The 21,585-nt window shown below is 44.9% G+C and overlaps 1 protein-coding gene across 1 annotated transcript in view; it reads left to right on the forward strand.

Moving 5' to 3' along the window:
* SLCO4A1 (solute carrier organic anion transporter family member 4A1) overlaps positions 1-21,585 on the forward strand; it is a 330,005-nt gene that overhangs the window by 101,737 nt on the left and 206,683 nt on the right. The window contains exon 2 of the mRNA XM_078651610.1: positions 18,494-19,462. Coding sequence (XP_078507736.1) covers positions 18,637-19,462 — 826 coding nt within the window. The 5' untranslated portion in view covers positions 18,494-18,636. The remainder of the gene's footprint in view (positions 1-18,493; positions 19,463-21,585) is intronic.

Genomic DNA, 21,585 nt, shown 5'->3' on the forward strand with positions numbered 1-21,585 from the left:
AAGCATCCAAGGACCGGTTTCTGGCTATCAGCCTTCTTCAGCCTGGATAGCTTGATGTCCATCAACTGTGATTTTTGCAATTTTCACCCCGAGTGGGCTGGGTATGCTCAGACGTGAGTCCCAGGCTCTCCACACCACTAGAGTCAAGCTATCCAGGCTGATGAAGGCTGATAGCCAGAATCCGGTCCTTGGATGCTTGATTCCGGTCTGGGAAAGACATGGCTTGGTAGTTCGGACTGGACTGTTCCCATGAGGCACAGGGTCAGAGCTGATTTGCATATAGCCAGTGTCTAACCCAGGGTGGTGTGGAGTGCAAAAAAACGATGGATTTAGGCCCAGATCCTTGTACTGGGGTGAATGTATGACATTGTTCTACATTCTGTCCATCAACTGTGTTTTTTGCAATTTTCACCCCGAGTGGGCTGGGTATGCTCAGACGTGAGTCCCAGGCTCTCCACACCGCTAGAGTCAAGCTATCCAGGCTGATAAAGGCTGATAGCCAGAAACCGGTCCTTGGATGCTTGATTCCGGTCTGGGAAAGACATGGCTTGGTAGTTCGGACTGGACTGTTCCCATGAGGCACAGGGTCAGAGCTGATTTGCATATAGCCAGTGTCTAACCCAGGGTGGTGTGGAGTGCAAAAAAACGATGGATTTAGGCCGAGATCCTTGTACTGGGGTGAATGTATGACATTGTTCTACATTCTGTCCATCAACTGTGTTTTTTGCAATTTTCACCCCGAGTGGGCTGGGTATGCTCAGACGTGAGTCCCAGGCTCTCCACACCACTAGAGTCAAGCTATCCAGGCTGATGAAGGCTGATAGCCAGAAACCGGTCCTTGTATGCTTGATTCCGGTCTGGGAAAGACATGGCTTGGTAGTTCGGACTGGACTGTTCCCATGAGGCACAGGGTCAGAGCTGATTTGCATATAGCCAGTGTCTAACCCAGGGTGGTGTGGAGTGCAAAAAAACGATGGATTTAGGCCCAGATCCTTGTACTGGGGTGAATGTATGACATTGTTCTACATTCTGTCCATCAACTGTGTTTTTTGCAATTTTCACCCCGAGTGGGCTGGGTATGCTCAGACGTGAGTCCCAGGCTCTCCACACCACTAGAGTCAAGCTATCCAGGCTGATGAAGGCTGATAGCCAGAAACCGGTCCTTGGATGCTTGATTCCGGTCTGGGAAAGACATGGCTTGGTAGTTCGGACTGGACTGTTCTCATGAGGCACAGGGTCAGAGCTGATTTGCATATAGCCAGTGTCTAACCCAGGGTGGTGTGGAGTGCAAAAAAACGATGGATTTAGGCCCAGATCCTTGTACTGGGGTGAATGTATGACATTGTTCTACATTCTGTCCATCAACTGTGTTTTTTGCAATTTTCACCCCGAGTGGGCTGGGTATGCTCAGACGTGAGTCCCAGGCTCTCCACACCACTAGAGTCAAGCTATCCAGGCTGATGAAGGCTGATAGCCAGAAACCGGTCCTTGGATGCTTGATTCCGGTCTGGGAAAGACATGGCTTGGTAGTTCGGACTGGACTGTTCCCATGAGGCACAGGGTCAGAGCTGATTTGCATATAGCCAGTGTCTAACCCAGGGTGGTGTGGAGTGCAAAAAAACTATGGATTTAGGCCCAGATCCTTGTACTGGGATGAATGTATGACATTGTTCTACATTCTGTCCATCAACTGTGTTTTTTGCAATTTTCACCCCGAGTGGGCTGGGTATGCTCAGACGTGAGTCCCAGGCTCTCCACACCACTAGAGTCAAGCTATCCAGGCTGATGAAGGCTGATAGCCAGAAACCGGTCCTTGGATGCTTGATTCCGGTCTGGGAAAGACATGGCTTGGTAGTTCGGACTGGACTGTTCCCATGAGGCACAGGGTCAGAGCTGATTTGCATATAGCCAGTGTCTAACCCAGGGTGGTGTGGAGTGCAAAAAAACGATGGATTTAGGCCCAGATCCTTGTACTGGGGTGAATGTATGACATTGTTCTACATTCTGTCCATCAACTGTGTTTTTTGCAACCATATTAAACCTGGCGGAAAAGCGGCGGACGATCTTTCTGTCCACCGCGGTCCCCCCCGCCATGGTAATATGGTGGGGGGGAAATGGGTGGCGGGCGGACCAGGACGTCTGGCCGATCGCCTCCGCCCGCATGGCGGTGGTGATCAGCCCGACATCCTAATGGACCCCTTAGTGTTAAACCCAACACATCGAAGCCTAGAGGATGGACACATCTGGTGATGCCAAGTTATCAGTAGCAAGAAAACATGCCAAAGCCAGGTTACTGCTAGGCCTCACAAACAAATGCATTTAAGTTCTAATGCAACTCTGAGCAGTGGTCGTAAACAGCTGCTACGCAGATGATAATATGACAGAGATAATCATAGTCAACCCGTGATGGAACAGGACATATTTCCGAGGCATAAAAATAAAAAATGAATAGAATTGCCCTGCTTAAGCTTGACTTCCTGTTAAAAAGAAGTGGTTAGAGGAAAATGCACAATGATGAACCCATCTGTTGTAATCTGGTGAAATATGAGTTGGAGAAACGGGAGTTTAGGGAGAAAGGAAATTACTTTCTTAGCTTTGAATGCATTACCATGTTTGGCAGTAATGATGTGACAGCTGACAGAAGCAAAGCACCATGGGTTTGTCTTTATGCTGTGATATCTGACATGTCCATTAGCAATATATGTCAATACATATGAATCATGCCTTTGCCTCCATAAGAGTAATCCCTCAAGCTCATAAAAGGAGGCACCAGGAAATCTTTAAAGATTGTACCTTATACACTTATGTAAGTATCTTTGCTTACAAGTGTAAACAATTCAACTTTTTCCCTTTACATTTTTGGTAGACTGGAAAAATGCCATTTAATTCCAAGAAGGAATAAAGAGAATGTGAGGCAAGATGGCGCCTGCATGTCAGGCGTACTTGTGAGAGCTCCGTTTGGGCGATCCATTTAGTTGCTGTACCTGAGCTTCAGCATGTCTACTCTGGCTGTTTTTTTGCTGTTATTGCCAAGTTACGATGCCTGTGCTGTGCTGATGTCCATATATCGTGTGGTTTGGGAGCTTTGAAGTGTGCCGGTCACTGGTCGCGGGAGCCGCGATTCTGATGCCGCGATTCTGATGCTGGTGCTGGGAGGCGGCCACTGTGTGTGCGCGGACGCTGGAAGGAACCGCGGCGGTACGAGCAAGCGTACTCCGACGTGTGAACGCCACGAAGGGAGGGCAGCTGTGGATAGCTCTCATCGAGCCGTGGCTCAGACGCTGGGAAGACGCTGGTAGAACGCCGAGTACCAGAACGCCGAGTACGGGTATGAGTACGAACTTGGCAGGAGCAGCTGTATGGATCTAATGGTTAACGCTAAAACCGCTGAAATTGCTGCCCGGGAGAAAACGCTACCAGATACTGCAATTACACGAGGATAAAGTATATAGAGCCAAGTAAGACTCGATAAATAAGCTTAAATAGCACCAAGGTGAGGCGAAACCGGGGGGGAAAGGTGCTGCTCTCTTTCTTCTCCCTATGCAAAAAAAGACTTAAAAGGATTTAAATAATAGAGAGAACTTACCAATTGAATCTGATAATATTTGGCATTGATTTCACACAAGGCGAATACACTTTGGTAATTAGCTACATAAATATAAAGAGCTAACTCTCAGTCAATATGGGTCCTAAAACTGCTTGTGGAGGTAAAACAAGACCTAGCGGTGAAAATCAGATTGGGACTCGGGCTGCTCTTGCGGCAAAGTCAAAACAAGATGCTAGCAATAACGACCCCGATGTTAGCCAAACTGGTACTCCAAAAATACCACAAATGTTCAATACTAAAGCAAAAATAACAATGACAATGACAAAGACTTTAACAGTTGGAGCTGGGGGCGAAAAAAATATGGCTACGGATGATTTGGGAGGTCTAGATGTGGATAATGATCAAGATAAGACTTTGGTGGAGGCACCTGAACAGCTAGTAGTCTCTCCAGTAATTTCTTCGACTACCCCATCTCCACTCGATCCCCCACTTGCACCATCTAGATCACAAAATACTGTCGTTTTCAATATCAACGATGTGATTGAAGGTGAAGTTGATGTCGAACAGGACCCATCTCGAGCTGAAGGGGTAGAAGGTGAAGGTGACCCTATCAGCAGCAAAGATAGCGAATTTTATTCACTTTCGGAGCATTCCGAGGGCTCTGATCTGTAAGAGGACTTAGAGGATGAGGTGGAGACCTCTTCTCTGGAAAATACAAGTAAGGAAACATCTGTTATTGCTACAGCAGATCTGCAGGTAGATAGAGATTGGAGTGAGGAAATTTCCAATGGAGACCCGACCATAGCAGATCAAGATCAGGATCTAACAGACTCTACTCAACAAATCAGCTCTAGCCCTGGGTTTCCTAACCAGACACCAATAGATATTATATTGAAAGCTATCACAGATCAACGATTGGAGGTGAAAGCCGAGCGTTTGAAAACCCATAAAGCCTGCAAAAAACTTCAGAATATGGTGCGACGTTTAGCAAAATCATGCAATGATTTCACAGATAGAATGGTAGAAGCGGAAGGACGCATATCCTCATTGGAAGACCAAGTAACACACATTAAAACTAGTATTGATGATTTCAAGGGTCAGAAAGAGGATGTGAATGTAAAATTGGTGGATTTGGCGAATAGGCTTCGTCGTAATAACTTGCGAATTTTAGGGGCAAGACGTACAACAGTTTGTGGTCGAACTTTTTGAAGAAGCCTTTCCGGAGGTTAAAGACTGGCAGTGGTCTCATGAGATTCAGAGGGCACACCGCTTTCCTTTTCGCAAGCAAGCATCACGGAGTACCCAAAGTCGGCAATACCCTCGAGCCATTTTGATATCTCTAAATAACTTTTTGGCAAGACAAAAACTTTATGATCTTGCAAGACCCGATAAGAAGCGCTCTGGGAAGGGTATTGAATTTTTTATACGCCCTGACTACTGCCATGCTACCGTAGAAAATCGCTGGCGGATGCGCCAGCTGATCGATCCATTCCAAAAAAAGGGCGCTCAAGCTTTTCTGCTTCAACCATCTACACTAAAGATTGTATATAAGGGGTAAAATAGATTCTTTACCGCTGAAGCTCTAGCAAAACTATATTTGAATTCATTAGCATGAGGAGAATGATATAAGCTTTAGATAATTATTGCTTCTGTACATGGCATAACTCATGCTTCTCTCTTGTTTTAGAGTAATGGATACGTCTAAACACTTGAGGTGCTCTCACATACATCACCGGGGCGATAGGCCCCTTTGCCTTAGTGTTGGGGGAGGGTCACTGGGGGGGGGAATGGAGTGATGGGGGTGGGGCTGGGTGGACACGGGGGGTGTGCTGGGGAAAAAAAGGGGAAAAATTCAGTCAAAGCCATAGAATATCATGCTGAAATATATTGTTTCTTTGTTGTTGGTGCAATGGTGCAATGGTGTAATGCAAATTCCGTAATGAATTTATGTAGCTGTTATGGCTAGCTGTAATTTTCGTATGTGCTCATTTAATGTATGTGGCCTTAATAATTTCCATAAACGTAAACGCGTGATTCATGAGATTCGTCTAATTCAACCGGATATAATATGTCTCCAGGAGACGCATATACCTTGGGCAAATAGAAAAGTTTTGAACGAACTGGGGTAGATAGTGTTGGCTGCCTCACAACAGTCTACTATGAATCGAGGAGTGGCCATATTGGGGCGGCATTCTATAACAGCAACTGGGAAAACCAAAGTAGATAGTTTAGGACGCTGGGCAATTGCGGAATGTGTCATAGGGAATGTTGTTACTACAATATGTACAGTATATGGGTCTAATATTGATGACACCGCAGTGATAGAATTTCTAAATGTAGAACTAGCCCTATGGGGTAGCCCATTATTTTTACTGGGGGACTTCAATATTCATGGGGAGCTGAACACTTGGGATGCAAGGTTTAGTCGATATCAAGGTAGGAAACCCAAGGTATTTATGGAGTTACGCCAACTTTTATATCAACATGGGTTGATTGATGGGTGGCCTGTGGCGAATTTGAAGGATCCTGGTTTCACTTTATTTTCTTCACCGCATAAGAAATTTGTGCGTATAGATTATATTTTTATACCTAGGCATATGGCACAAGGATCCCGAATGTCAGTCAAGCCACAACAATTACATCTGACCATGCTCCGATTGTTATAGATATGCCTATACTTAAAACCCAGCGAATACAAAGGTCTTTTACATTTAACAAGAAACTTCTATCAGACGAAATTTATTTGAAACAAGTTATAGATTGGGCGCAGCAATTTTTTGATCTTAATAGGGGTTCTACATCCTATGCAATGGTATGGGACTGCTTCAAGGCAGGATTACGAGGCGAAACATGCAGCTATGGTTGGAGCTTACAGCAGAAAGGGAAAAATATAATGACGCAATTAATACAAGATTTAATAAATGCGGAACATGATTTAATGCGCGATATTAGTCTACACCGAGATAGCAAAGCTTCACAAGACAAAGTTGCGAAGCATAAAGCTAAGATTAATGGGTTTTGGAGCCAGGATATAGCACAGCAATATAAAATCCATCGCGCAGAAAGATATGAATATGGGGAAAATGTGGGCAGATGTCTAGCTCAAAGAATGCGGGGGCGGCAGACTGCACAGCGTATAACTTCTATAAAAAACAGTCAGGGTACTTTAATGGAATCATCAGAGGGTATTCTTCAGGTATTTTATGAGTACTATACAGATCTTTATACCCAAGAAGACTTCTCATCTGATCTACTTGATCATTATATAGATAAATTGGATTTAACTCAATTAGATTCGGTTCAACAAGAACAACTAGAGCTGCCAATTACAATTCAAGAACTTGAGACCTCCCTTAAAGAACTAGCCCTGGGGAAGGCCTCTGGCCCCGATAAACTTCCGTTAGAAATTTATCATGTGTTATTTTCCACAATTAAAGATGATATGTTGGCAACGTTGTTAGAAGCCCAAAATGGGTCTCCACCACCATCATGGGATGATGCAAGCATAGTTGTATTTAGGAAAAAAGATAAGCCTGCGCATCTCCCTGGGTCATATCGACCTATCTCACTTATAAATGTTGATGCGAAATTGTACTCTAAAATCCTTGCAAATCGACTGAGTCAAGTCGTTCCTGCTCTTGTCTCTGAACAACAGCATGGCTTTCTCCCAGGTCGCGGTACGATTAATCACATACACCGTGTTATTGCAACATTAGATTACGCTACCACAAATCACTTGAACGTTGGATTGGTGTTTTTAGACGCCGAAAAAGCGTTTGATCGCGTTACATGGGCATTTTTATGGGCGATTCTGGGAAAAATTAGATTTGGATCACGATTCATATCTGCTCTACAAGTTATGTATAGACATCCAAGGGCCAAGATATGTATTTCGGGGCAAGAGTCAACTGCAGTCAATATCACGCGGGGCACACGGCAGGGGTGCCCCTGCTCACCTATTTTATTTGCCATGTATATAGAACCACTGTTAAAGACGTTGATGTCATCCCAACATATACAATCCATGATTTTGCCCGGGGGCAACATACGGGTGTTAGCCTATGCTGACGATGTTGCGGTTATAACATCTGATCCAGAATCTGCATTAATTGAAATTGAAAATCTGACTCACGAATTTGGTACTGTGTCAGGGTACAAACTTAATATCCAGAAGACTCAGGTTATATGCTCAGCAGGATTATGTACTAATGATAGCCGGGTTACCCCGGAGGCCAAATATTTGGGCAACAAAATTAGATTGTTACCTCAACAGTTAATTATGGCGAACTGGTCAGATATATTGCAATCGGTTAGAAACCAACTAGAGAAATTTGAATGTTTACACTTGTCATTAGTTGGGAGACGCAATGTCTTAAAAATGACCATCTTACCAAAAGTTTTATATTATTTTCGTGCAATACCATTGGAGATATCTACATTACAATTGAGGCAACTACAATCTATAACTGATCGATTTTTATGGGGCTGGAAATCTGCGCGAAGAGCATCTAAATATATGATATTACCAATTTTAAGTGGGGGTTGGGGAGTTCCAAATTCTCCAGTATTAGGGGTGTCTTTCATAGATTCACATGCTTGAATATTCCCCGTCGTCGAAGTGGGAGTCCCACGGTATATAAAAAATAGCAATAATGCTAATATAACATAAATGATAATATCATATAATAATAATAGAGATAATACACTGTAAAAACCTCTACAATGGTAACTTCCATAGGAAGACAGTATAAGAGAAAAAACTCATTTGTAACATATCAGTGTCATTATGTTGGTCCAAACTGCAGCCAATCAGGCTCACGCACCCTCTAGAACCTTCTCCTCAGAAGCTCAAGCCCTCAGATTTTCTACTGCACGTCGTGTGAAGGGAGTCTCCCTGAGCTCTGCTCAGTTTTCTTCAAAGTTTGTCTCTTCAAATTATTTTTCCAAGAATGTCAAGTAAGAAGTCCTTGTTTAGAGCTTGCTCTTCATGTGGGAAACTGCGTTTGTTTGAGAAGGACCCACACCAAAAGTGTATTTACTGCCTGTACCCTGACCACAAGGTGGATGAATGTAAAATCTGTAGAGCTCTTCCTTCTAAGACTCTCAGAGACAGGGAAGGTCGCCTTCTTATATGGTTGAAGCGCCTCCAAGATAAAGAAGATGTTCTGTCAGACGCAGTAAGTCTTCAGTCAGGCTGTTCCACTGTTCCTTCCAAGCGTGGGAGTGTTCAAAACTTGCCTTCTCCTTTTCTTCAGAAAAAGAAAAAGCTGGCTTTGCCTGTGGCACAATCTTCAAATTCTATGCCTTCTGTGTCAACGCCCACGAGACCTGGCTCTCAGGCGTCTTGTCCAGGCTCTATCAGTATTCTGACAGTCCTGACTCCCAGGTCGTCGACGGGCTCGTCGACGACCGTTCCGTCCACAAGATTGGCTTTGCTGTCTTCGTCGACGACCTCTGTGACGACGACGTCTGCTTCCTCGTCGTCGACGACGGTGATGTCGACATCCTCGACGTCGACGAGAACTCCTACGATCCCGTCGACGATCCCTATTGTCTCGTCGGCGACGAAGTTGCCGTCGACGAAGAAAACCTCTTCGACGTCGAAGAATTCCTCGTCGACGAAGGTCCCGTCGACGTCAGCCTCTCCGTCGACCACCTCGTCGACGTCGGCATCGTCGACGAAGAAGGCAACGATGGTTCCGACGACGAGAGCCCCGTCGACGTCGAGTGCTCCGTCGACCAGCTCCATGACGACGGCGTCGTCGTCGAAGAAGGCGACGCCGGTTCCGTCGACGAAGGTACCGTCGACGAAGGTACCGTCGACGACGATACCGTCGACGAAAGTATCGTCGACGAAGATACCGTCGACGAAGACACCGTCTCCTCAGATTCCAGCAAAGACGGCTCCGTCGACGCACGTTCCGTCGACGACGATACCGTCGACGACGAATCCCTCAGTGGGCCCTACCTCGTCGACGATGGCGATTTCTTCAGCGGCATGTTCAGGATCCTCGTCAGGATCGGGTTCTTTTGCCACCATGCCTCTGGTACCACTGCCTTCCTTGACCTCTGGCAGGGATTCTTCTATGCAGCTGCCGCCTCCTGATCTCCAATTACCCTCGCCTTTGATGGCAACTGATCACGAGACTGGATCTATGGGGGAAGATGATGACGATGAAGCTCACAGTCCATCAGAATTGATTATAAAATGTCAAGACTCCAGTTCTGACCAGGAGGACGTGGAGGAAGTGGTCCAACCGGATGACCAATTTGTCCAGTTGCCTATGGCATCTTTTCCAGTTTCTTTGTTTTCAAACCTCCAGCATATGCTGGATGACTACAACAGAAGGTTTCCGCCTACCCCTCAGGGTACTCCAAGCCACGCTCCTGCGGAGGACTCCGGCCCTGCCACCCATCCACAGTCTTTGGAGCAGCCTCTTTTGACAGAGCTTCCCCGCCCTCACCCCCCTCTTCTTCCGCAACCTGGTGCGCACGGGGTGGATGAGTCGGACAGTTAAGAAGGGGAATTACACCAGGATACTGACGATGATCAGGATCCAGATATGGCGGATTACGACGACTATCGGATACAGACACCTTCTCCGCAACAGCCAGAGGCGGGTGATGCGCCTACCATTGATACAGCAAGCTTCCATGTGCTGATGAATAAAGCGGCGGACCGCTTTAAATTGCCGAGAGAACAACGGCAAGAAGATTGCTTTCTCTACGATTTCAAAAACAAACCATGCAAACAAATTCACACCATACCAATCATAGAATTTGTATGGAAAGAAGGGATAAGAATTATGCATTCTCCTAACTCCTTGCCGGCACAAGTCCCTCGCCTGGAAAAGAAATACAAGGCTCCTGCGGGTTCACCTGCTTGTTTGCTGTCGCATCCCAAACCGGACTCGGTTGTCACACAGGCGGCACAGCGACGATCACGTAATCCGGCGACTCCTCTCACTACTCCACCTGATAGAGAGGGTCGACGTTTGGACGCCATTGGGAAGAAATTTTCCACCATGTCCTCTACATCGGTACGCGCTGCAAATGCGTTGGCCATTCTAGGTCGCTTCGACAGGCAAATGTGGTCGGACATTTCCGCATTCGTTTCTCTAATTCCAGAAGCGTCCAGAGCGGAAGCCCAGCAAGTTCTCCAGGATGGCATGAGGGCGTCAGAGGAACTGATTGACTGCGCGATTGATGTGGCGAGTACGGGATTTCGCATCCTCGCCAGTGCTGCGGCTCTCCGCCGCCAGGGCTGGCTTAAATCCACTTCTTTCCGGCAAGAAGTCCAGTCGAAGATACTCGACATGCCCTATGACGGTGAATCTCTTTTTGGCGCTCACATTGACGAGGCGCTTGAGTCAATTAAAAAGGACACCGATACAGCAAAATCGCTAGTCTCCTTACAATTTAAGAAGCAGCCCTTTCGTGGCGCCCGTGGAAGAGGTTCGTCTTCCACGAATTTTCGAGGAGGACACACTCAGTACCGCCAATTCAACCAAGGCAATCAACGTTACTCCTCTCAGCAGTCTACTCGCCAAAATCAGTCACGACCCTATAAAGGAAAACCTACTTATAGGGGTGCCAACAACAAACGCCAGTGACTCTCATGTCACACAAGGAGTTGGAGGGAGAATCTTGCGGTTTTATTCCCAATGGTCTCTGATAACATCGGACCAATGGGTATTGGACATTGTTCGCAAGGGTCATGCCTTGGAGTTCACAGAGATTCCTCCTCATTCTCCGCCATCAGGCCCGCCACCTCCCCATTTTCTAGAATTGCAACATCAAGTTCGTCTTCTCATACTAAAAGGTGCAGTCGAAGTGGTTCCTATATCACAACAAGGGACAGGTTTCTACTCACGTTTTTTCCTCATTGCCAAGAAGACGGGAGAGTGGCGGCCTATACTGGATTTGAGAGCGCTCAATTTCTTTCTGAAACAGCAGTCTTTCCGCATGCTCACATTGTCAGAAGTCTTGCGGCTTCTCTGCAGCGGAGATTTTCTGTCCACAATAGATCTGCAAGACGCCTATTTTCATGTGCCGATTCTGCAACAACATCGCCAATTTCTGAGGTTCAAGGTGGGCGCTGTCCATTACCAATTCAAGGTGCTGCCTTTCGGCCTGCGTTCGGCACCTCGTGTTTTCACGAAGGTCCTGGCCCCAGTCATGGCTTATCTACGTCTTCAAGGAGTGCAGATTTTTCCTTATCTGGACGATTGCCTTCTGAAATCTCCGTCTCCTCTTCAGCTGGCTCACGACACAAGTCTCTGCCTGCGGACTTTCGAGTCGCTGGGGTTGACCATCAACGTGGACAAGTCACACTTAACACCATCACAACGAAGGAACTTCCTGGGTGCCATTCTCGACACGGAATTATCAAAAGCCTTCGTTTCCCAAGAACGACAGGTGAAAATAGTACGTCTGGTCACCCTCATCCGTTCAAAACAGTCAGTTTCTGTGCGCATGTTGAAGTCCTTTCTGGGGATGGCGTCGTCCTGCATCGCTCTGCTTCCGAACTGCAGGCTCCGCACTCGCCCTATTCAGGAGGAACTAGACCTGCAATGGCGCCAAGTGTCAGGATCCTTCAACGATCTAGTGAGAGTCTCGTCTCGCATGAAAGACAGTCTCCTTTGGTGGAGAGAACCATCCAACCTAAACGAAGGAGTTTCCTTTCTGGCCCTTCCTCCGGATCTAACGCTGACCACAGATGCATCCATGGAGGGTTGGGGAGCTCATCTCCTAGACCTTTCAATCAAAGGGAAGTGGACACCGTCGCAACGAACATGGCATATCAACAGATTGGAGCTGCTGGCGATCTTCCTTGCTCTCAGATCTTTTCTGCCAGTAGTGCAAGGAGAGTCCGTGCTGGTTCAAACGGACAACACAACCAGCATGCACTACATGAACAAACAGGGCGGCACAAGATCTCAGCCCTTGTCTCGGCTAGCTCAGAAGATCTGGAACTGGGCTCTTCATCATCGAATCTCCCTGACGGCGGTCCATCTGCCGGGGGTTTCAAACATCCTAGCGGATTCGTTGAGCAGGTCCACATCGTCTACCCACGAGTGGGAGCTTCATCAACAAACTCTGGACATGGTGTTCCGCCGTTGGGGTCGTCCCCTGATGGACCTTTTTGCCACTCCACTGAATCGGAAGTGCCCCGCCTTTGCGAGCTGGCATCCTCATCCGGGGTCCAGCGGCAACGCCCTTCTCATGGACTGGAGCGGCCTGTTCGCCTATGCGTTTCCTCCCATACCATTGGTGCCGAGGACGTTGTGGAAGATGCGCAGGCAACCCTGCCACTTGATACTGATTGCACCTCGTTGGCCCAGACAGGCTTGGTTCTCGGAACTTCTTCTGTTGTCCCAATGCACGCCCATTCGTCTGCATCCACGTCCAGATCTTCTGTCCATGGACGAGGGCCAAGTCTGCCATCCAGACCCGACCACTCTTCAGTTATGGGCATGGAACCTGAATTCCTCGAATTCGCGAATTTAGAGATGCCCCAGGAATGCAGAGAGATTCTGGCTTCTGCTAGAGCTTCCTCAACTGTTCAAACGTACAAACTAAAGTGGAAACGGTTTTGCCATTGGTGCGCAGAAGCAAATGTCCACCCACTCACTTCTGCCCCAGAACAGCTGTTGCCCTTCTTTCTAAGCCTTGCTCAGTCTGGCCTCTCTCATGCCACCTTGAGGGTCTTTCTGGCAGCTATTTCACGTTTCAGACATGATGGCTCAACCTCTCTCTGCTCATCCAGAATTATCAGACAATTCTTTAAAGGTCTCTTCAGGAAGTTTCCTCCTATCAGACGCCCGCCTCCGACATGGCAGCTCAACGTGGTATTGTCACAGCTCATGAAGCCTCCGTTTGAGCCAATCCACAGAGCAGACAACAAGTTTCTTACCTGGAAGGTCGTTTTGCTTTTGGCCCTAACGTCTTCTCGCCGTGTCAGCGATCTTCATGCTTTCACAATCAAGCCTCCTTATTTGCAATTCAAACCAGATGGGGTGTCTCTTCGGACCAATCCCTCTTTTTTGCCAAAAGTGCCTACAGATTTCCATCTGAACGAACCTGTCTTCTTGAAGACTTTCTTTCCGAATCCACAGTCACCGGCAGAACAACGCCTTCATTCCTTAGACATCAGCCGTTGTCTAAAGTTTTACATTTCAAGAACTGCCCCCTTCCGCAAATCAGATCAGCTTTTTGTAGCATATGGAAGAATGCGAAGGGGACATTCAGTGACAAAACAGACACTTGCAAGATGGCTCTCAGCAGCCATATCCTACTGTCACCAACAAGCTGGCAAGCCTTTACAGGGTCCTGTGAAGGCACATTCGACGAGAGCGATGGCGTCCTCCACCGCCTTGTTTGCCGGAGTGCCTCTACACCAGATTTGCCGGGCGGCAACGTGGTCGAATAGGCACACCTTTACCAGACATTACTGTTTGCATTCCATCAACGAGGCGGATACCGCAGTGGGGCAAGCAGTGCTTCGCCATCTCTTTAAATAAGGTGAGCCTCTGTTCCCTCCTCCTTTCTCTTCTGTGATTGCTATATGCTTTTAAGCTATGTGTTTACTTCTTGTGAAGATGCTTGCAATCCCAGTGCTAAGGAGTTACTGCTATCTATTCTATTCAAGCATGTGAATCTATGAAAGACACCCCTAATACTGGAGAAGAACTATTGTTACTTACCTGTAAACAGGTGGTTCTCCAGTATTGGTGTCTTTCATAGATTCACATGCGACCCACCCTTCCTCCCCTCAGAGGCTCTCTTCTCCTCATACGCTATTATTACTAGTGCTACGAAAATCTGAGGGCTTGAGCTTCTGAGGAGAAGGTTCTAGAGGGTGCGTGAGCCTGATTGGCTGCAGTTTGGACCAACATAATGACACTGATATGTTACAAATGAGTTTTTTCTCTTATACTGTCTTCCTATGGAAGTTACCATTGTAGAGGTTTTTACAGTGTATTATCTCTATTATTATTATATGATATTATCATTTATGTTATATTAGCATTATTGCTATTTTTTATATACCGTGGGACTCCCACTTCGACGACGGGGAATATTCAAGCATGTGAATCTATGAAAGACACCAATACTGGAGAACCACCTGTTTACAGGTAAGTAACAATAGTTCTTTTGCATTATATTACTTGGCATGTCTCATGCAAAATATTAAATATTTTGCAATAGGCGGAACCCCGCCCACATTTGAAAGCCCAGATATCTTTTCTCTCCTACTTGGCCCACAATCTCGGCAAATGTTGCTCTGCTTTTTAGAACCTAGTTACTATAAAATAACTAGATTTAAACTAATAATGTCCGCCTTCAAAGGATGGCGATCTATACGGAAGCTTATTTCTTTGGGACGTATTAATTTCTATACTCCTTGTAATTCTATAGAATTGCTTCCGTTAATATTTAGGGATCGCATTATGTGTGTATGGCGGGAAAAAGGCATAACAGCTATAGGTAATATGGTCAAAGACGGTACAATTGCCTCATTTCAGGAGTTAAAAGATAAATATAGTCTCTCTCAACATGACTTCTTTAAGTATTTGCAAATACGCAATTTTATTTTTAAACATCCAAATGCTTTACCACTTTGTCATAATGACTTTATTGAAATACTTAGAAAACCAACACGTATAGGGACTATATATAACTATTTGTTAAATTTACAGCAGGATGATATGGAACAGCAGGAATCCAAATGGTGTATAAGATTAGGTACATCGGTAGTACCCTTTCAAGAATCAATCTTCACAGCCGATAAAATTATTTTATCTGCCAATTTATATTCACAGCATTACAAAACTTTATTTAATCTTTACCATACACCACTTAAAATGCTAAAATTGGGCAATGCTAATAATGGGAAATGTTATAGGTGTCAATCTGATTTGGCAGATATTGTACATATTTTTTCAGACTGCCCTATATTAAAACCTTTTTTTGTATCCATAGAATTTTGTTTTAGCATATATTACAAAGTGTGCTGTAATAATCTCAAGAGAGATGATTATTTTTGGTTTATCTAATGATAATAATTTGTTTCTAGGTTATCAGGAAAATAGATATGTTATATTTATGGCTATGGCTGTAGCTCGCCTTTGTATATCATCAATGTGGTTAAAGCCTGAAGCACCTACATATGAAATGTGGCGAGCAAAGTTTTATAATGTTTTTTATTTAGAATTTAATCTATATCGGATCAAATCAGCCAGGAAAAAGCGAATAGGGTACAAAATCTGGCAGGCTATGATAGACCATCTGGATTCCTAGGAACCATTATTCCTGTTGTTAAATAGGATAATCTGTTGTATAGATTGTATCTATTTGATATCATTATTGCTTCTATTGTTTATCTCTTAATTTGCACTTATCTTTAATTATCTATGTCGAATATCTATACCATAAATCTGGTATACTGGTATGTTGATTGTGATAAGATATAATTGTTTTATATGTTTTTTTTTGTCCATATGGCTTTGAACTGAACCAATAAAATAAAGGAAGAAAAAAAAGGAATAAAGAGTTGGCGGTCCTCCACCTCTAGTCATTTTGCTTCTTAGCAGAATGCAAGCGAAACAGCCAATTCACAAAGCTTTTCTCTGAATTATATGTCACTCCTGTGTAGGTGTATAACAAATGCCCAAGCCTGCTTCTCTCAGCGTTTTCTGAGAGTACTTTTGTATTCTCTCAGACTTAGGTGTTACATGGTCATGAGTTTCTGGGAGTTAGATATGTTTATACACAGGCCTTTTACCGTGAATGAGCATTTCTTAATTCTTGAATTTCAAGACTAAGGGCATCATTACCATGGCGGGCGGACTTTGTACACCCACAACAGCAAACAGGACTGCCCGCAAAAGGGGGGCCGGTCCCGCAATGGCAATTAGGATGCCACTGCCACGGTGGCGGTGGCCTCCCGAATATATTACATTGTAGTGGGCTGTGCTGTAAGCAGCACCCGCCACAATGCAATATATGCATGTTGTGCATTGGCATGCACAATGTGACAGGCACCGCGGTGCCTCCCACCTTGTCCATGCCTATGTTGGGGGGTACCATGGGTACCCCAGTGCAACCAAACACCCCCCGGGGGCCCACAACATGCCCCCAATGCCCATCTCCGCATGCCTTTAAACGGCGGAGTCTGCGCCATGGACAGGCAGGCATACTAATATGGAAGGCGGTGCCTGCAAGGCACCAGCACCATATTGACTTCCTTTTCCGCCCGACCGGCAATCCGACCGGCAGAAAAGCGGCAGACGATCTTCCTTCCGCCCTGGTGCCCTTCGCCATACTAATATGGTGGGGGTGAACTGGGGTCATTTGGCGGTGGTGACGATCCACCTGCCATCCAAATAGACCCCTTAGTTACCACTAGGTCTGAAGTAAGACCCGACTACTTGCAGGCAGATCTTTATGTTGGGGCAAAAAATCTGCATTTTGTATGTTTGCATGTTTCACCACAAATATTCACGCTTTATCCAATTGGGTTTGTTGAATCTGAATCTGAATACTGCATGTGTTTGTGCAGTCGGGTTTGCCAAAATCTACTCCACCTGGGGCAGAGGGACTAGCCAAAGTGGAAAGCTCTTGAGCTTCTGGGCAAAATACTTTGTCCACACTTGAACCTCTTAAAAGAGCTAGTGTATCACACGTTGGTCTAGGTTTCAGGAAAATATTAAAACTCTGCATGAGAAACACTCGAGTTTTGCAGCGGTGATGTGTTGTAATTTGAAAAAACTAGATTATGAAACCCCTAAGTATTCTTGTATGTCCTTAAAACATATCTTAAGCTCTTGGTCCTTAATCATATATTGTTGCTATTTAGTGTTTCTCCTATTAAGCTTCACATTTCAGCAGAGGTTTGTTTTTTTCGGCCCAAAAATTAATTTATCGAAATAATCACCTAGAACCATTTCAGTCTGTTGTGAATAACATTCAATGCAAGACATAAAGCGTCATTTATAGTTTGGAGGGAACTAAAAGTTCTCCAGTCTCTGTTTAAAAGTCTTAGTACAGACTAGATTCTGCTATATTGTAATAGAGTAGATTTCACCTGCTGATTTTGCACCATGTTGGGAATGGTATTGTGTTGTTGTATTTAATTAAATCAGTGGACATTTATATATTACCATAGATGGGTGACAGACTTTGGCACCAGAATGAGGATATTCTGTAGGTAATCACGTAGGTGAACTGGCCTATAGAAATCTATTTGCTTTCCAGATGTGGCGCAACTGATAACCCGGTGGGACTGAGGGCAGAGTCTGTCTATTTCCAGAAAACCTGTTGAGAAATCACTTGATTTGTCAATAGGTAATCAAAGCAGAGAAAAATAACCTCCACAGACATTTTGTCTAGTTAACTGATTTGCTGATTTACTTGGCCTGTTATAGGCCAGGCAGGTTTTACTATGTAAATCTAATGTATATATGTCACATTACCTTTCCCTTTTCAATATCCCTCACTCACTCACTTTGACCCAGACCACTCCCACCCATTCTCGTACCAGAGCACCCATGTTGCGTATATAATTATGTTCCGCATATATGAACAACTGAGTTGTCTATAAGAAGTGATTTATGCCTTGAAAATAAATCGCATCCTCTGCAAAACTTGATATTTTGGTGCTGTGAATGCCACTATTTCGTTCTTTCCTATTATTAAATTGTTGCTACTGTGACCAATTGTTTATTGTACTGTAAGTTTGACCCGGGTCCGGTAGAATTTTGGGTAAACCCATTGATTCTTACAGCAGACCATTGGCATTTATTCTAGAGAAATAGCAATTGCTGGTATTTCAGAACTGCTGGATGTCCCTGGTGGGTTCTTTCGGGCTTAAACTTTACTGCTTCTTTGAAAAATACTTTTCAGCCTATCATTCATAATTTTGTATTCTTATGTTTTTTGCAGAATTAACGAAATACAGCTTCTCTGAAAACTTTGATTCGGGTCTGATCCAGAAATCTTAAAAGACTGGTGAATGAACACTCAGTGTCGGTCACACCTTCTCCAGTAACAAAATCAAGCAGTTTTCAGCCTAGAACTTTCAGTTGATGGCAATGCCACACAATTTGACAATAGAAAATTCTCATCACTCCAAAAAGGAGCTTCTGTGTTTCAATGGCTCCTCACATGGCAATGGGTTTGATTCGGACTCGCCGAGCTTGAACGAAGTGTACAACACGTCATTGTGCAATGGGAGCCTACATTCCAGCTCTTGCAGCCCTTCAGACTCCTACAGCAAACCCCTCTGTAATGGAACACCCACAAAGAAGGCACAGTACGACAGTGATGAGCCATGTGGAATTAAATTCGTCCCATCTGAGAAGGAGTACTTGTGTGGATGGGGCGCCTTTACTCCTAGTTTCTTACAGTATTTTAATACACCAAAAGGAGTGCTGTTTTTCCTCTGTGTTGCTTCCTTTCTGCAGGGTATGATTGTCAACGGCTTTATCAACACTGTCATCACCTCCATAGAACGTCGATTTGACCTTCGCAGCTATCACAGTGGGCTGATCGCTAGTTCCTACGACATTGCTGCATGTGTTTGCTTGATTTTCGTCAGCTACTTTGGGGGCAACGGACACAAACCTCAGTGGTTAGGTTGGGGGGCACTGATCATGGGGATTGGCTCTGTAGTGTTTGCACTACCCCATTTTATGACTAGCCCATACGAGGTGCACTTCTCCGAACAGACAGGCATGTGCCATTCCAACCAGACTTTGCACTGTACGGAGAGTGCGTCCAATCTATCCAACTACAGGTTTCTCTTCATGTTTGGACAGTTCCTTCATGGTGTTGGTGCTACACCACTCTACACACTCGGAGTGACATATTTAGATGAAAATGTAAAGTCCAACTATTCTCCGGTTTACATTGGTAAGACACATGGTCCTTGGAGGAGGGCAACATGTTGGATTTAGTAACTGTGATGTTCTTTAAATAGAAAGCCAGTGATTGCATACCAGCTGACCAACGCCGCAGGATACTTTTATTTTGTAGTGTTGTAGCATTATAGACAGCAGAGGTTCCTCCGTTGTGGCGAAGGAGCTTCACCCCCCTGGCTCAGCCAGCAGATGAGAAAACTTGTAAAATAAAATGATAATAAAGCAGCTTTATTATCATTTTATTTTACATGATGGAGTCATAGCCGAGTCTTGTGGGTGGGGGCATGCTCTAACAGCAGCAGGAGGAGTGGTGGGCACGGGGCACTGCAAGTGTGCATGACGGTTTGCCTGGCTGCCTTAGAACGGCCAAACCGTCATGTACGCTTAGATCTTAAGGCTAGAGCATGGGGAACAGCCGGCACAGGCTCCCAGTCCCTCTAGGAGCGTAAAACCAGCCCGCTCTATTCAATCCCAGTGCTACTCTCATGCTAGGTAATAGTATTAACAGCATGAGAGCAGCGTCTGGATTGGTGCAGGGGAGCGCTGGAGCCTGTGATCAGGATCAGAAGAGCACCGAGGCAGCAGATAAGTTTTCATTTTAATGTATTTTTTTTATTGTTGCCCGTGCTGCCCCACCACTTTTCCCTGCTGGAAGCCACCACTGATTATAGATGAGGTTAAAATAACATGGATGTGTTGCGTGTTTGAACATTTTGATTTTAAAACGTCTCCTTCATATAATACACAATTTGAGGCATAGTTGATTATTTTTGTACTGGTACTGGTTTTGGCTATGTGAGGCAGTTCATTCAGAGAATCGGTGTGACTCCATAGTATGATTCAAGTACTTAACATCCTCCCTTAGATTGCAAAGAAAGTTTCTGACACTGTAGAATAGCACATGACATTTGTGGAATATTGGACGTCATCTAAAGTCTTCAGTCGACTAAAAGCAGATCTGGTTTCCAGTGGTTGTGGACATAATGAGGACCAGGTATACATTGTAGCCTTCATGTGTGTAACTTCTAAAAGTGGAAATTCAAACATTTGTAGCTTTACAGTGAAGTATACAAGTAGGTACATTACAAGAGGGCGGATGACCAGTTCAGTTACAGTTCGCTGTTTTGTCCACCATGGCATGTCAGAAGTCAATAACTATAATCGCATACGAGTTTATAATTAATTTTTTTATAATGTTAAAACACTTGTTATTTTTGATAGAGGTTAATGGGTTAAAATGCTTCAAGGGCTGTACCAAAAAAAAAACCTCTGATGCAGGGACCCGTAGGCTGCTGATCTCTAAATGATTACTATACTTAATTACAAATATGTACAAGCATGAGATCAGCTAGAAGAATGAAATAAGCCCTGCGGCTGTATCACAGTGAACATATGTGTGTGCGCAGGGCTGTAGGTATGTGACTTGTCTATCTCTGCAGCATATCTGTGCATATAAAATCTCTATAAAACATCTAATCCCTTCTGAATAAATGATTCCAGATTTCCTGAGATCCACCAGAGGCAGAAAGCAGTGTCGTTCAGGGGAGGCACTGTTCGAAAGCCCCACCCCTACCTGCAGTCGCTCACAAGTACATTCAATTTCTCAAAAAGTCTTAATGTCGCTTTCTAGGCATTTTCAGTTGCGTGCTTTTGTGCAATTTTGCCAGTCGACTCCCGCAGTCAGAAGGAAGGTTTGAACACCAGAGCTATAAAATACTGCTGTAGTTACATCAATAAGGAGCAGTGACATTCAGGCCTCTTTATCATTTGTCCAAGTATCCCAGCCCAAAGAAACCGCGGATGGTGCAAATAAATAGCATTCTGGTGCCCTGTAGAAAACTCAGGCACAGCCACCAAATGGGGAGCGGAGGAAGTGGGTCATTATCCACAGAGACGACTTGTTTATTTCGCGATTATTATACAAGTCATATGTCACCGAGAGGGCTAACAATGTTGCCCCTGACATCCTGTCATAGTGTACTATTATATCCCTTCTGTTTTGAGAGTCTTTGGTGATATCTCAGAGGCAGCAAAATCCCTGTGGACTCTCAGTAAAATGCGGCTGAGAATCAGACTTGAGAGAGGAGACATGCTTGCTATAACCCTTCCAAAGAT

The sequence above is a fragment of the Lissotriton helveticus genome, chromosome 7 (assembly GCF_964261635.1).
Source record: "Lissotriton helveticus chromosome 7, aLisHel1.1, whole genome shotgun sequence".
NCBI classification, from domain to species: domain Eukaryota; kingdom Metazoa; phylum Chordata; class Amphibia; order Caudata; family Salamandridae; genus Lissotriton; species Lissotriton helveticus.